This window comes from Rattus norvegicus, chromosome X (genome assembly GCF_036323735.1).
Source record: "Rattus norvegicus strain BN/NHsdMcwi chromosome X, GRCr8, whole genome shotgun sequence".
In the NCBI taxonomy this organism is placed as follows: domain Eukaryota; kingdom Metazoa; phylum Chordata; class Mammalia; order Rodentia; family Muridae; genus Rattus; species Rattus norvegicus.
Genome location: NC_086039.1, coordinates 73,577,028 through 73,592,575, shown reverse-complemented (window position 1 = coordinate 73,592,575; position 15,548 = coordinate 73,577,028). Strand labels below are relative to the sequence as shown.

The window sequence follows — 15,548 nt, the reverse complement described above, 5'->3', positions numbered from 1 at the left end:
AATAACAAGCTAAAATAATGTGATGTAAAACTACCATAAAGGAAAAAAATCACATATCTCTAGAGTATTGTCTTTTCTTCATCCTGGATGTATGTAGCCCTGGCTGTCCTGGAACTTCCTACTTAGGCCAGGCTGGCATCAAACTCACAGAGATCACCTGCGTCTGCCTTCAAGCGCTGGGATTAAAGGTGTGCACAATCATACCCACCTCCTAGAATAGTCTAAAATCCATTTAAGTAACCAAATACCACATATTTAAGTAAACGGCAACATCAAGGCAATCAGAATCCAGAGAATAGAACTGTAATTAATATTAAGCTGAGATGCTTGAAATTATACAAATTCCAAACACATCCAAGGATGGAGGCATAACTATGGGTAAGAACATTTACTTGTCTAAACATTGTCCCCTCGAATACACGTGCCACATACTGTAGCAAGATGATGAAATACAAAGGCAGTCATGTAAAAATGCAATTTTCACATGGAAACAACAGTCATATCAGAAACCAAATTTTCATTTTAACAGGGAGTATCTAGATACCAATCTTCTCTATTTGTTAAGTAAGACTCTCTAGACAGCATTTTAAAATCTCTAGAGAGCCAGGTATCCTACATAGTATATACCTGCAGTCCCAGCACTCAGAAGACTGAAACAGGAGGATCAAAAATTTGAGTTCATCTTGAGCTACATAGTAAGTTTGAGGTAGGCTGTACTACATGAGGAAATCCTATCTCAAAAAAAAATCTGGCTGCCAGTTGTTTTAGCTACTGTTCTACTGCAATGAAGAGACTCCATGAACAAGGTAATTTATAAAAGAAGGTGTTTAGCTGGAAGCTTGCTTGTGATTTCATAGGGTGAGCCCATGACCATAATGTCTGGGAACATAGAGCAAAGCAGGCAAGCATGGTGTTGGAGAAGTGGCTGAGAGTTTATCCAAAAGGAGCAGGCAGAGTGATTCTGGGCCTGGAATGGGATTTTGAGGGGTTGGGGATTTAGCTCAGTGGTAGAGCACTTGCGTAGCAAGTGCAAGGCCCTGGGTTCGGTCCCCAGCTCCGAAAAAAAGAAAAAAAATGTTAAAGCCCACCTCCTCCAACAAGGCCTAAGCACCTCCAACCCCACCTCACCTCCTGATCCTTCCTAAACAGTCCACCAACTGAGAACCATTCAAATATATAAACATAGGAGAGCCATTCTCATTGAAGCCACCACAGAAAGGTGACACATGCCTGTAAATCTAACCACTGGGAAGAATCAGGAAGGAGGGTGTGTTGTAGCAGTTTCCTCTGAAATTAAAACCTTCCATTTTGGAAGAAACCTTGTTTAAAACATAAGATGTAAAAGGGATAGTGAAACAACAGTATGTTATTAAGGGAAATGAAATTTTTCATCCTGCAGAGAAGATGGTTAAACAACTCAATAGCTTCAGGAAATCCCTGAAATTGCTCAGATAAACTCGCTCCTCCCTCTCCAAGCATATATAAGCTATAAAGACAGCTAAGACTCACACTGGACCAGCTTGGCTGCCTAGAAGAGGCTTAGAGAAATTCAACTACTCAGAAAGCGCATCCCCCAACCTTTATTGAGCTGCCTGCAGGCTGTGCAATGTGCTCCATTTTGTAACCTGTCACCCATGCTGGTGTGGGTTTTGGTGATGCAGCTGTCTTCCAGTCGTCTGGGTTCTTCCATGTAATGCCAATAAAACTTATCGACTCACCAAGATGGGCTTTGGTAATTTTCTTGGGCTCCCTATCTAGGGCGAGTAGATGTTTGTTCACCCAAGAATACTGTTACAGCACAAGAGGATCAGTTAAACCCAGGAGTTTCAGGCCAGCCCAGGCTACATAGAAAGACCCTATCTCAAAAGAAAATCCAAAGAGCAAATCAATAAAATGTTCTTCTGAACAGGCAGATGATTTTATGATACGGCTTATAAAGAGTAAGCCACCAAGGTTACCACATGCAACCCTCCCTTTGCTGGGTGTGGTGGTGCAAACCTGTGATACCAGCACTCAGGGGGACGAAGTCAGTAGATGACCAAGTTCAAAGACAGCCTCATATCCCTAACAAGTTTAAGGCCAGCATGGGCTACAAGGCATAACTCCTTTATGAAAAAAAAATACATCCTTTCCAAAAGCAATTAAAAGCAAATTCTCCTAAGGCATAACTCAGAAAAATTTAACAAAAATCACATCCTAGGAACACTGAACTGGATGTCCTTTCCAAAACTTAAATATCTCACTCTTCTTCTTCCTGGAAGATTTTACAGGTTGTTTGTGACATTTAGAGAAGGAAAATTGAGGTGAGCATTCAGCAAATAAAAATACAGGCTATACAATTAAGTTTGAACTTCAGAAATCCCATGCAATATTTTAAATTACACTTATATATAAAAAAAGGTCATTGTTTACTTGAATTCAAATGTAACTGGGTATCATGTGTTTTACCTGGTAAGAACAGAAACAATTTAATGGACTTTAAATGTAAGAATACGAAAATTAAGAGTGTGAGGACCCAGATTTAATATTTTGTTTGTTAAACCAATGGGTGGAAGAAAAGTGAACCCTAATAGCAGTTCTGTCAGGTTCAATCAAAAGGTAGGTTTCACTTCAAGCTACAGTTTAGTGCAACTCTCAGACTATAATTTCTACCTCTACAATTTTGTGATCACTAAAATCAAGAACAGCCCCAAGGTTTGCTATAGCATACTGATGGTTTACAACTCATTTTATTCTTCCCGTTACCTTCAAAAAGCAAACCCCTAACAACATACTCAGCACCAATCTAACTCAATGGAAATTTTAAAAAATAGCTTTTTCTACCTGCCAGGTGCAAGTCAGCAAAGTCACAGCTTGTTAGCACCTCTTAATAAGCTCATAGAGTTTCACTCATTGTCTACTTGAATCCCAAGCAGAGTTCAAAACAAATGCCAAAAAGCAGGTAGAAAAACAAGAGGTATCATTTTCACCTGCTTGAGCCCAAAGTAACTGGTGAGACACACTAGGATACTGGCAACAGACTCTGATAGACCCAAAACATAGTTCATCAGAAACTTGTGCTACTTAAGGATGGGGCTTCCTACTGTACTAAAGCCAGTTTATGGGGGAAAAAAGCCAGTTTATGGGAAATGTACAAAAACAAAAAACATGTCTATGTCTTAAACAATTTGCAAATTTTATTTTCCCCATGGTAAGCATTCTAGTTTCGTATAAATTGAAATGACAAATTCTGAGATTCTTCTAGTCTTACAATGGTACCAGAACAAGCCCTTTAAGGTCCTACTGCTTCCCTCTGAGTCACTCTATCCTCCAAGTAGGAAGTCAAGTCACTTACCACACTGGGAGCCTGGGCATTTTCCCAGAGGCAGTGGTCTCACCTGAGCACAGTATGTGACCATGTGTGGTGTTTGTAATACTGCAAATAGGTTCCACCCAACACTGCCCAAGCAACCTCTAAGAATGGGAGCCAGGAAGATGGGTTTCTTTAAGCCTTCACTATCCATTCTAATGCACAGCTTGGGGTAAGGACATTACATTACTAGATGAGTCACCATCATATTAGGCAACGCTCATACTAGGGTTACACAGGACTTTCATCCAGCCTGAGGTTAAATGTCTCCTCTCCAGATGAGTCACAACTAGTCACAAGGCTAGTTCTTTGGTACCATTTTATGGACTGAAAAACTCTTAGGATAATTGTTCAGCTTCTATCTAAACAGCCTATAGAAGCCATGCCAAAGCTTCTCCTAGGACAAGCATATGGACAGAATATATTCAACTACTCTTAATACAGCCTGACTGTAATATTTCAGGAGACAAAAATGTCCCGCTGACCTCCCCCCTCCTCTCTCTGTCTCTGTCTCTGTCTCTCTCTCTCTGTCTCTCTCTCTCTGTCTCTCTCTCTGTCTCTCTCTCTCTCTCTCTCACACACACACACACACACACACACACACACACACACACACACACACCTGGGAACCGGATGATGATTTTTAAAATTCACTTCATTGCCTTACACATGAGGTCATGAACCATATTCACCGGGGAAAATACACTACACTCAGAGTCTACTGGATTTATTTTCAGGAAAAGGGGGATGTATGGTTTAATCCATTTCAACAGCAACAAAAAAAGGCACAAGAAAATGAAGGAGTCATTTCTTTTTTGTCATTTGCCAGTGACCCATGTATATGTAGCTGAGTAAATTACCCATTCCATTCGGTGTTTAGATTACTGCTCTCTCAAAGAGAGAAAATCATTTCCTTGAAATTCAATAATACAGCCAACATATTACGTTTCAAACATTGTACACTTCAAAAATAAAGTCATTTCAAATCAGTACGATGGTCTCAATCCTGCTTGCTTTATAGATATACAGCAACTTACAGCCCTGTTTGATCACCCCATTTCTCCATGCCAGAGTCAATTCATAAAGCAATCCCTTTACTAGATAGATTCTAAGAACCAGGAACAATAACAGAAACAATATGTATCCCAGACGCTTCTATTATCAGAGACCTCTGTAATATATGTACATGCTGTCCTATCAAAACAGAGAAAAGCATATGCCTCAAAGAGGACAAACTATGATACCAAGTTGCACCCTCCATAACTAGCCCTACATGAGTGTAACTGCTTACAACAGACACTCTTGTCAGCCCTTGTCAGTACCTGAACCGGGCCTTGTTTGCATAAATGTAAGGCAGTGAAGGAAGCAAAGAAGAAAGGAAGGAAGGAAGGAAGGAAGAAAGGAAGGAAGGAAGGAAGGAAGGAAGGAAGGAAGGAAGGAAAGAAGGAAGACTTCTGTTAACAAAACTATGCTGCTTAAGGAAAACAAAACTAAAAACAGGAAAAAAAAGCAAAAGAAATATTATTTCCATCCTGAATAAGCGTCACCTCATTAGGAAAAATTACAGTAGGTCTTTCTGTACTGTGTCAAAGCCGGATACAAATTATGTAGGCTCTCTCAGTATTTTTATTTGTTTTGAGAGGTTTTGCCAGGTAGTTCTGGCTGGCCCTTTCTTTCCACACTAACCACCACAGACTAACCTCAAACTCCCAGCCATCCTTCTCACTCAGCCTCCTGAATACTGTATTAGCAGCAGGAGCCACAAGAGCTGGCTTTGGTATTGATTTTCAAATTAAGAATTTGAATTCTCCGTGCAAGCAAATTCCTGATACTGCTGTCAGTAAAAAGCATACGTAATTTCCAACGTGAAGAATTTAAATGCTGTAAATATACAAAGCACTTCACAGTTTATAACAGTGTTCATGGATATAATCTTGTTTTAGCCTCAGGAAAGAGCTCCATGAGGCTGTACCAACATCTTCATTTTATAAATTATAAAGCAGAAAGGCAAAGATGTTAAATATCTTGTCTAAGATCCCTTCACGGGATTTTGCCGTCCCTTCCTTCAAACAGGAAAAAAAAAATTACAAAGGCTTCTACTTACTCTCACGTTGCTATATAACCCAAGCTTTTCTGAATAATGAAATCTAATCAAGTCATGCAGCAACTATCATATATAAATCCTAAATGTCACAGTCTCTCCAAACTCTGTATTAGTGTTTTTTAACCTTTACATAATGATCCTTTATGAAATCTAATGATGACTGAAGATCTTCACCCCTGCACAAAGGCAGATACGCAAGTGTTCACAGCAACCTTCTTCATGATACTAAAGAGCAAAAACACCACGCAAATGTTCATTAGCCATTGGCTGTACTAATAAACTGTAGCAAATTTCTACAATAAAGTACCATTCAGCCACACAAAGGAGTGAACCCTGAAGCGATCACACTAAAAGAAACTGGCCATAGACGCATAGTGGAATGCTCGCCTCCTCTCCTTTGAACCATCTCAAAACAGCAACAACTGCACGGTCTCATTCATCTGGGAAGTCCTGAAAAGTTGATCTCAGGGTTTGGCAGGAAAAGAGATTTAACCCTAGGCTGGGGAGTAGAGGGGAAGAGAAGGAGGTAGAACGGATGGTTGATCAGTGAGTACTTAGGAGCAGGAAGCTTTGGTGTACTACTGCATGCTAGGTTAACTACAGATAATAATAACGTACAGCACATTTCAAAAGGAGAGAAGAAAGTATTTAGACTTTACCATAAAGACTTGACAAGTGCTTGGAGAAAGAAATATATTGAACCCGATTTAATCAATATGTGATACTCCCCTGATAAGCAAAGTTTTGATGTTTTTCTAGTAGTTAAATACATTTAAGAGCTAGGGAGATGGCTCAGTTAGTGAAGTGCTTGCATGCAGGCATAAGGGCTTGAGTTCAGGTCCCCCAGCACCCATGTAAAAGGCTGGGTTGATGCACACTTTTTCTACAACCTAGGGAGACAAAAAAATGGAAAGATGCTTGGAGCTCGCTGGCCAATTAGTCATACTGAATTGGTTTGCTCTAGGTTCGGTAAGATATCCTGTCTCAAAAAAGATGGTGCATAGTGATGACAGAAGATCCCAGATGTCTACTTCTCTCTACACTCTACACACATATGTACATGCATGAATACTTACACCCACACAAACATGAACACACGCATTTCATACACACAAAGAAAAAAATCTCCAGAATAGGCAAATTAACGGAAATGTAAACTAATTTTTGCCTAGGGCTTGGGGGATGCTAGGTAAATGTGGACTGACTACCTGTGAAGTCTCTTGTTGAGGGTATGACTATGTTCTAAAAGTGACTGAGGGAGAGAAAGAACTGGAAGAGCTTGAAGGGGCTCGAGACCCCATATGTACAACAATGCCAAGCAACCAGAGCTTCCAGGGACTAAGCCACTACCTAAAGACTATACATGGACTGACCCTGGACTCTGACCCCATAGGTAGCAATGAATATCCTAGTAAGAGCACCAGTGGAAGGGGAAGCCCTTGGTCCTGCTAAGACTGAACCCCAGTGAACTAGACTATGGGGGGAGGGCGGCAATGGGGGGAGGGTTGGGAGGGGAACACCCATAAGGAAGGGGAGGGGGGAGGGGGATGTTTGCCCGGAAACCGGGAAAGGGAATAACACTCGAAATGTATATAAGAAATACTCAAGTTAATAAAAAAAAAAAACTGAGTTGTATCTGACTAATTCACATTCATTTAATGAATCCCATGGGAACTTGAAACTATAGTATTTTTTTAAAACATTTCCCCATTTAAATCCTTTGGAGAAGTAATCTCAAAAACAGCAAATTTAAAATGTAATTGAATAAAATAATGTTTAAATGAAAAAAAAGTGACTGAGGGAGGTGAAGAACACACAGAAAAACCACTAAATTGTAAACTTTAAAATGTTTCAATTGTATTGTATATGAAACTTGTATCTCAATAAAGATGTTCTTTTATTTGCAGTGCTTGGAATCAAATCCAAAGTCTTATGTCTGTAATGCAAGAATTCTATCACTGAGTGATATTACAGACCTTCAAAAAAGATATTTTTTAAATAACCATTACAGTGGACAAGTAAAATTTATTGGAAATGTCCTGAGCCTCAAAAATTCCATCTGCAAGTGTAATAGGGTCCAAGAACCAAAGTTAGTCAATTCCAAGAATTATTAAAATTTCATTCCACAGATGTTTTACTTCAGTTGTCTCAACAACTACCAAAACTATGCCTCATCTTTTTAAGACCTCTAAGCCATTAGATCCTGTGATCATAGTTTTCAATAGTGATTCTTTATAAACAAGTAGTACAGTTTCATAAATATGGTTAAGAGCTAGGTCCAGGGTTAGAGAGATGGCTCAGTGTTTAAGAGCACTGACTACTCCCCCTTTTAAGAAGGAGTGAAGTATCCGAATTTTGGTCATCCTTCTTCTGGATGGGGGCGGGGACATCCTTCTCGGGGAGAGGGAAGGGATAGGGGGCTTATGGACAGGAAACCGGGAAAGGGAATAACATTTGAAATGTAAATAAAGAAATATATCCAATAAAAAATTATTACAAAAAAAAAGCACTGACTGCTCTTCCAGAGGTCCTGAGTTCAATTCCCAGCAACCACATGGTGGCTCACAACCATCTGTAATGGGATCTGATGTCCTCTTCCAGAGTGTCTGGAGACAGCTACAGTGTACTCACATACATGAAATAAATAAATCTTTTTTAAAAAGAAGAAGAAAAGAGCTAGGTCCAGGCATAGCAGTGCAACCCCCATAACTCAAGCATTCAGGAAGCTGAGGCAGGAGGATCAAACAGTTCAAGCCAGACTGGGCTATAAAACTCTCATCTCCACAAAAGGTAGAAAAAATCCTTAATGATTACTTGCAAGGCATAGCTGTAATTAAAAATGTAAAAAGATTTTTGTCATAAAACCTAATAAGCAAGGCCCATATACAAGTAATAATAGTTAAAATAGAAGGGAAACCTTGTATTTAAAAAAGGTCAGGGAAAATCGGCCAGGAAGCATGCGTTTAGCCTTGAAAAATAGAAGTTGAGCATTAATATAAAAAGGAATATGGGGAATTCTAAAGGAAAGCAGAAACAGGGAATGAACGGGGCCACGCATGCCCAACTTTGATAGGTTCTGATAAGCCAAAGAAGGCTGCTGAGATGGCAGTTATCAAATCAGAGCTGCTATGTTCAAAAGGCAGCTATAGAGGCACGCATGTGGATCAGGAAACGGCAGGAAGGATGCACAGGAGCCTACCACAAGAGTATGAAGAAAAGTTTGCCGAATCTGATTATCTTAGGGCATTTTTTAAATGTCAAGGCATGCTGGAAAGACAGTGACCTTGAATGAGTCGTAGCTGCCCATTTAAAGCCAAGTATGGCCTCTGGTCCAGTAGTTCCGCCTATTTGGGAGGTTGACTTGTGCCTTGGAGTTTGAGGCCAGAGTTTGAACAGCAATTTGGGAAATTTTCCCTGTCTGCTAAAAAGGAGAAAAGAAGAGACGAGAGAAGGGAAGGAAAGGAAAAGGAAAAGAAAGAAAAAAGGAAGGATGGCAGCTGTATTTCACTGTGGTACATGTTTAACCAAGAAAACTCATATTTCAAAATATTTTCACTTCAAGTTCTTGCTATCCTGATTTGTGGGATTATGAGGATCCAATTTGTTCTTAGGCAGAATGCAGTTAACTACATTCTGTAAGTTTTCAGTAAAATGGTCTCGACAAGAGTGGAATCAGAAACTCTCTGGCAACCAGGTAAAGCTGAACTCCCAAACAATAAACAAAATGGCCCACTGCAGGAGCAAGTGCTGTGAGTCACAGGGCCAGCGGGGCACGACATCATTTCCCTTGAAATTGCTTTACTTCTATGAGCCTGGACTGTCGGGTGGTAATAACCACAGGCAGTAACCATTTCTGGGTTATACATTTACCACGTGGTCAGGAACTGAACAGATGGCATAGGGGTGTGTACCTGCCTGGCACAGTTGAGGATTGGTCATGCTTAAGAGAGACAAAGAGGCCGGAAGAGGCTGAAGGCTACCTAAAAGGTTTCCTTCTTACACAGAGCAGTGTTAACCACAGGAACTAAGAGAGGGTCACAGAAGAGTCTCATTGACTCCCTCCCTACTCACAGGCCAAAGACAGAGGCCTGGCTCTAATCCCCAAACATCAGAGTGCCAAATCCAAATGCAGGCTTTTTACTTTCACCCTGCAGCCCTCCACTCCCTTTCCCCCTTCCGCTCTAGGCTTACTTGTCCCGGATGATAGTCTGCAGCTCCCGGATCTGATCATTCATAGGCAGCAACTTAAGCTGAGCCCCAATCTGTGGGTAGAGTTCACAGTCCCCTAGCAGGGAGTCGCCGACAGGTGCTTCGTAGTTGCCACTGTCACTACTGTCACTGTGGTTCTCACAGTGAAGATTAGTGCTGCAGCAGGCCGGAGAGTCCCGCTCTGAAAGCACGCTAGAATGGGCGTGCCCAGGGAGGAGAGTCAGCTTAGCCATAGCAGCGTTATTTTCTTCTGCATGATCCAGGACCGGGTCCTCGGCTAACAGGCGCTCGGGACTTGGGCTAGAAGTAGAGTTTACTTGCCGGTTGTGACAGGGCATGGAGTCCGGACGCTGTAACTCCGTGGCCATACACGGGGCCCCGGGCTATCCCCGCTGCTATCAAGCCCTAGGGATAAAAGGATAAAGGGCAGGAAGAAAGGGATACGGACACGTGCTTCCCAGTGGCCCCCGCCTCCTCCTAATCTCTAACCCTGGTTGCCCTCTCACCCCTAGGCCTCCGCGGTCCTTTCGCACGCTTTGTCCCATACCCGCCCACACCAGACGCACTGCCGGCTTAGACACCTTATTGGCCTATCTCTCTGCCAGTCTACGGCATGCTGGTTTGTTAACTCTTTTGATTCTTCGCTGATTGAGAGAGTCTCACACGTAGCTTGGCAGAAGTGGCTAAGCCAGAGATTCCTGGTTGCTGAGTCCTTGAAAAACCCCTAGGATTTCTGGCACTCAGAATTCTGGTAGAGCCAAGAGAAGATACGGGTGGATTATACACGCAAGGCACATGTTTTCCAACTTTCTGACGTGGCAAAGAAACCGTCTGTTGCTAGTTGGTTGCATCTTCAAGCTAATGGCTTCTCTGTGTAACAGAAGAGGGAAGTAAGAACAGCTAGCGGACAGCTGAAGAACCTGGCCTTCCTAGGCTGGTCTACAAGAGGCAATTTCTTAAGAATGCTTGACCACTAAAATGTTTCCTACTGATATTGCTTGGGCACTGTATTGCTCATGTTACCATGGAGATTATGGTATGATTTTCATTACACTGCCACTTTGTTCTTCCAAACAATACTTGGAAGGATGGCTTTTAAAAACACATAGGTACCCACTCAGAAAGTCTAGGATAGTAATTTTCAAATGTCCATGTGTATCAGAACAATTGTAGAGCTATTGCAGAGTTCTGACCTGACATGAAGGCACACTCATCTGTAATCCCTACACTTCAAAGGCTGACAGGAAGGATCAAGGATTCAAAGCCAGCCTGAGTTATTAAGTAAGCCCGAGTCTTAAAAACAAAAGCAATATTTGTGTGTCTGCACATCACTGCCTATCATTATAATGTAGACAATTTAAATTTCACCGCATGATAAAATTACAATCCCCACACTTAGGGAAGGTTGTATGTCTTTTCACCTAGCACATAATGCAAATGAAAGGGTTTCTGGGTTTAAAACCTGCATCTGATAACCTGAAGAAGGTCAGAACAAATGTCTGTTTTGTCAATGAATACTCTCTGGGACTTCACTGAAGCCTGGTATTGTATCATGACCAAAGACATCCCGGCTCCAACACTGCATGAGAGTCTGTTCATTGTTTCATCATCCTGTGACCCTGTTTTCAATGTCATAGAAAAATGAATTAAAACAGTACAAGTGTCAGTCTGTCTTCTGCTTTCACTTTCATATTAAACACACATGTACACTTGCTTATATTAACCAATAAGCATTAGCAGGTCTATATTTGAGGTTCTGGAAAGATAAAAATCTACTAATGCTAATAATAACAGCACAGTAAGTGTTGTGCTCTATAATTTAAGAAAGTTGTTACAAAGCATTCATATGCATTCTCTTACGTCAAAACTCAAGGGGGAAAAAAGCCAGGCATGGTGGCATTTGCCTATAATCCCATCGCTCAGGGTGTTGTGGAGGAAGATCACCAATTCAAGGTCAGCTTGGAATACACATGCACACACGCACTCACAGCTACGTGCGTGTGCGCGAGCGCGCGCATGCGCGCGCGCACACACACACACACACACGCACGCTGGAATATCAAGGAAAGGGCAGGGAGAGAACGCATAAACCCTGTCCCACAAAATCAAAATCAAATAATTGTCCAAGATAAATTGTACATCCCAAAAGGAATAAAGCTAACACAGAAACTGCAGTCTAAACTCTAAATTGAACCTTTACCCACACCTTGAGATCCATGAAGTCATTCAGTTAATGAAACACGGATTTCATCTTTACTATTTGCCAGGCAGTTACCGGGTGTCAAAACAGACACAAAGTAAAATAAGCGAAATGTCTAGAAATTCTCAAATGGTGGTTGACAGCCTGGATCCTTGGAAAGCAGGGATAATGTTACTCAGCACCCAAACCTTTGCATAGATGAAAACAGAAGCATTATCTCATCTCAGCCCAGCTTTCTTGTTTATCGCTTTCTAATATAGGTAGAAAGCCATATTAAATAAAAACTGGAAGATTCCCTATAGTAATTGATATGGTTTCACTGTGGGTAGTTCGTTGTTTGATTTTAAATCAGTCTATTTTCTGTTTATTGCAAGGATATATTAAAGAGATAAGACATTTTTAAAAGCCAATGATATGAGAGTAAATTCTTACTTGTGATGGATTGAAGTCCAGGCACTAACTTAGACTATCACATGCAGAGGGTCAAGCTCTGAACTTAAAATGATTCTTAAAAGTAAAAGTTTTGAGAAACTGAAAACCATTCATATGTACTAACAGGAGTCCTTCACACACAGCAGTATAGTGAGTGACTCTTCAGAACGCTTTCTTATCTCATTTGATATGGTAAAGCAGTTAGGCCAAGTATAACTCTTGTTTTACAGGTAAGAAAATTCAGACGTAGGAGCCTACTTTACATTGACAACCAAGTAATAGTAAAGTTGGGAGAAATCAAAACTCTATTTTCTATTCTTTAAGTATCTCACATAAACTTCCTAATGCCTTAAGATATGGTCCATCTTTTTATATTCATTTTACAAGAAAATGAAGGTATAGATTAAATCACTTGGCAATGTCATGTAGGCTATTCATGCAGAAGCAAGCATTGAAAAGAAAATTTGAGAAACAATGTGTTTCTGCAAACCATGTTCTCATATTACTCCTGGTTATAGTTTTCTACTGTGGACTGCACTGTATATTTTACAAGACAGTATCTCATCTGTAATACTACACACACACACACACACACACACACACACACACACACATAAATTTGTATTATGTAACTGAGTTAAGTGATCTGGATAGAATCTTGTATTACTACTTATGCCTAGCTGACCATAGTGGTACATAGCTGTAGTCCTAGTACTTGGTGGATAGAGATGAGAGTTCTAGAGTTCAAGGCCAGCCTGAGTTATAATAAATAAATAAATAAATAAATAAATAATCCTCTCCTGAGCCCTTTGGTTATTTCTTTACATTGACTTCAGTGGTATTTAAGCCTTTTCATTATAATTTTAATTTGTTATAAACAAAAATATATATTTTAAGTAGAAAGCCAGTGAATAGGCACTGTGATATGTTTTTCTCCAAATGACTATCTGTGCCATCATTTATGCATATTCCTTACCTTGGTTTTGTTCCGTTTCATTTTATTTTATTTTATTTTATTGTAACGATGTCTTGCCATGTAGCCCTCTGGAGGTTGGCGCAAGAGGATAGAGTGTTTGAGACCAGCCTGGGTACTAAGTGAGTTCTAGCCTAGCCTGCACTATGTAACAAGACCCTGCCTTGACTCTTCTACATCCTAAAAGGATGTACTCTGTCACAAGGCTATATCAAGGATACAGTATAATATGAACAACGTTCACCGTGCTGCACACTAGATCCCAGAAACCATTCATTTTCTATCTAAAAATTTGTACCCTTGTCCTAGTTTATGTTCTATTGCTGTGATTAAACGCTGCGGCTGAAAGCAATTTAGGAAGGAAAAGGTTTATTTGGCTTACTCATCCTAATCACAGTACATTATGAAGGGAAGTCAAAGCAGAAGCTCCAGAAGGAACCTGAATTCAGGGACTGAAGCACAGACTATGGAGAAATGCTGCTTCCTAGCTTGCTGTTTCTGCTAAACTTGCTTTAAAAACAACAACAAAACGCTTTTTTTAAAGGAGGATTTTTTTTTCATTTTATTTTATGTGTGAGTGTTTTGCCTACCTGTTTGTAGATGAAACATGTACGTGCTTGGTGCCCATGGAGGTGAAGAGAAGCCACTGGATCCCCTGGAACTGGATGGTTGGGAATCACTTTGTAGTTGCTGGTAATGGAACCAAGGTCTTCTATAAAAGCAATAAACACCTCATGGCTGAGCCATCTCCTTAGCTACCACTCCCACCTCTTGTTTTTTAATACAATGTCACCTTACCTGCTCAGAGGTGGCACTGCCCAGAGTGGGTTGGACCATCTCACATGAATCATTAGTCAAGAAAATGCCTCAAAGAATTACTCATGACATTGAAGAAACACTAAATATTAATCTTTCCTATCAAACACTGTAAAACTTGTGTTTATGAGAAAGAATTCAAATCTTTCAATCTCCTACCATGTTAGACTTTCATGCAAATGTTTTTTTTGTTTTTTTGTTTTATTATTAACTTCAGTATTTCTTATTTACATTTCGAATGTTATTCCCTTTCCCGGTTTCTGGGCCAACATCCCCCTAGCCCCTCCCTCTCCCGTTCTATATCGGTGCTCCCCTCCCCATCCTCCCCCCATTGCCGCCCTCCCCCATCAATCACATTCACTGGGGGTTCAGTCTTAGCAGGACCCAGGGCTTCCCCTTCCACTGGTGCTCTTACTAGGCTATTCATTGCTACCTATGAGGTCAGAGTCCAGGGTCAGTCCATGTATAGTCTTTAGGTAGTGGCTTAGTCCCTGGAAGCTCTGGTTGCTTGGCATTGTTGTTCATAAGGGGTCTCGAGCCCCTTCAGTTCTTTCAGTTCTTTCTCCGATTCCTTCAACGGGGGTCCATGCAAATGTTTTAATCCAACTGCAGTTGGTGAACCCTTTGTTTGCACAGAGGTACTACTGCATTCCAGGGACTGATGACTCTGAGCAGGAATTCCTTTCCCTTTTCCTTCATTTCCTTTGTGCACTCTTAAAGCTAGCTAATCTTGAAAGGTCGGGAGGTCAGATCCTAGCAAATAGGGAAAAGACACAGTCATGACCACCTAAGTCAGAAAAAAAGCCAAGTTCACTTCCTGTCTTTGTGCTCACTCTGCCGTGCACACACACCCTTTTGGTCAAGAGTAAAGTTCACCTTGGTCCGAGACTTTAACTGGGGTAGTGGTCTGCTTTTCTGCTTCATCAAACTTATTGCTAACTGATGTTTTCTCTTTCTAGATGATTCTAGCTTTTATCAAGTTAAAAAAAATAAAAATTAAAAAGAAAAACTAAACCCTTTGACTAAGAGTTCCTTATTCCCACATCCCACCAGGCCCGGCAATCACCATTTGTACTCTCTAATTCATTTTTTTTATTTCAGAGCATATGTCCAGTATGTGTCTTTCTGTGTCTGCACCATTTCATTTATATCCTCCAAGCTAACTGATTTTTACAGGATTTCAGAAACTCTAATGTCTTTTTAAATATGTATTGCTTAATCATTGGAAGTTAGCTTGCTGAGTACAAAGCCTTCCCTAGAGATAGATCCTAAGAGTCTCCGGCAAGTATGTGGCACAGTGTAGGCAGATCTCATATAAAAGAGTGCACATTATAATGTATAAAAGAAAGTATACAAAATTGGCATGCTAAGAACCGAGATCTTAGCATTCCAAGTTCCTGGTTTCTGGTTAGTTTCCTCACTTCTTAACCCCTTAATCATTAATAAAGTGTTTATTTAAAAAAAT

General features: G+C 40.6%; 1 protein-coding gene across 1 annotated transcript in view; it reads right to left on the bottom strand.

Annotated features, from left to right (window-relative positions):
* Positions 1-10,309, bottom strand: part of Uprt (uracil phosphoribosyltransferase homolog) — a 30,222-nt gene extending 19,913 nt beyond the window's left edge. Inside the window, exons 1-2 of the mRNA XM_228538.11 lie at positions 10,169-10,309; positions 9,645-10,067 (exon numbers count right to left, since the gene is read on the bottom strand). Coding sequence (XP_228538.3) covers positions 9,645-10,030 — 386 coding nt within the window. The 5' untranslated portion in view covers positions 10,031-10,067; positions 10,169-10,309. The remainder of the gene's footprint in view (positions 1-9,644; positions 10,068-10,168) is intronic.
* Positions 10,310-15,548: the final 5,239 nt, after the last annotated feature.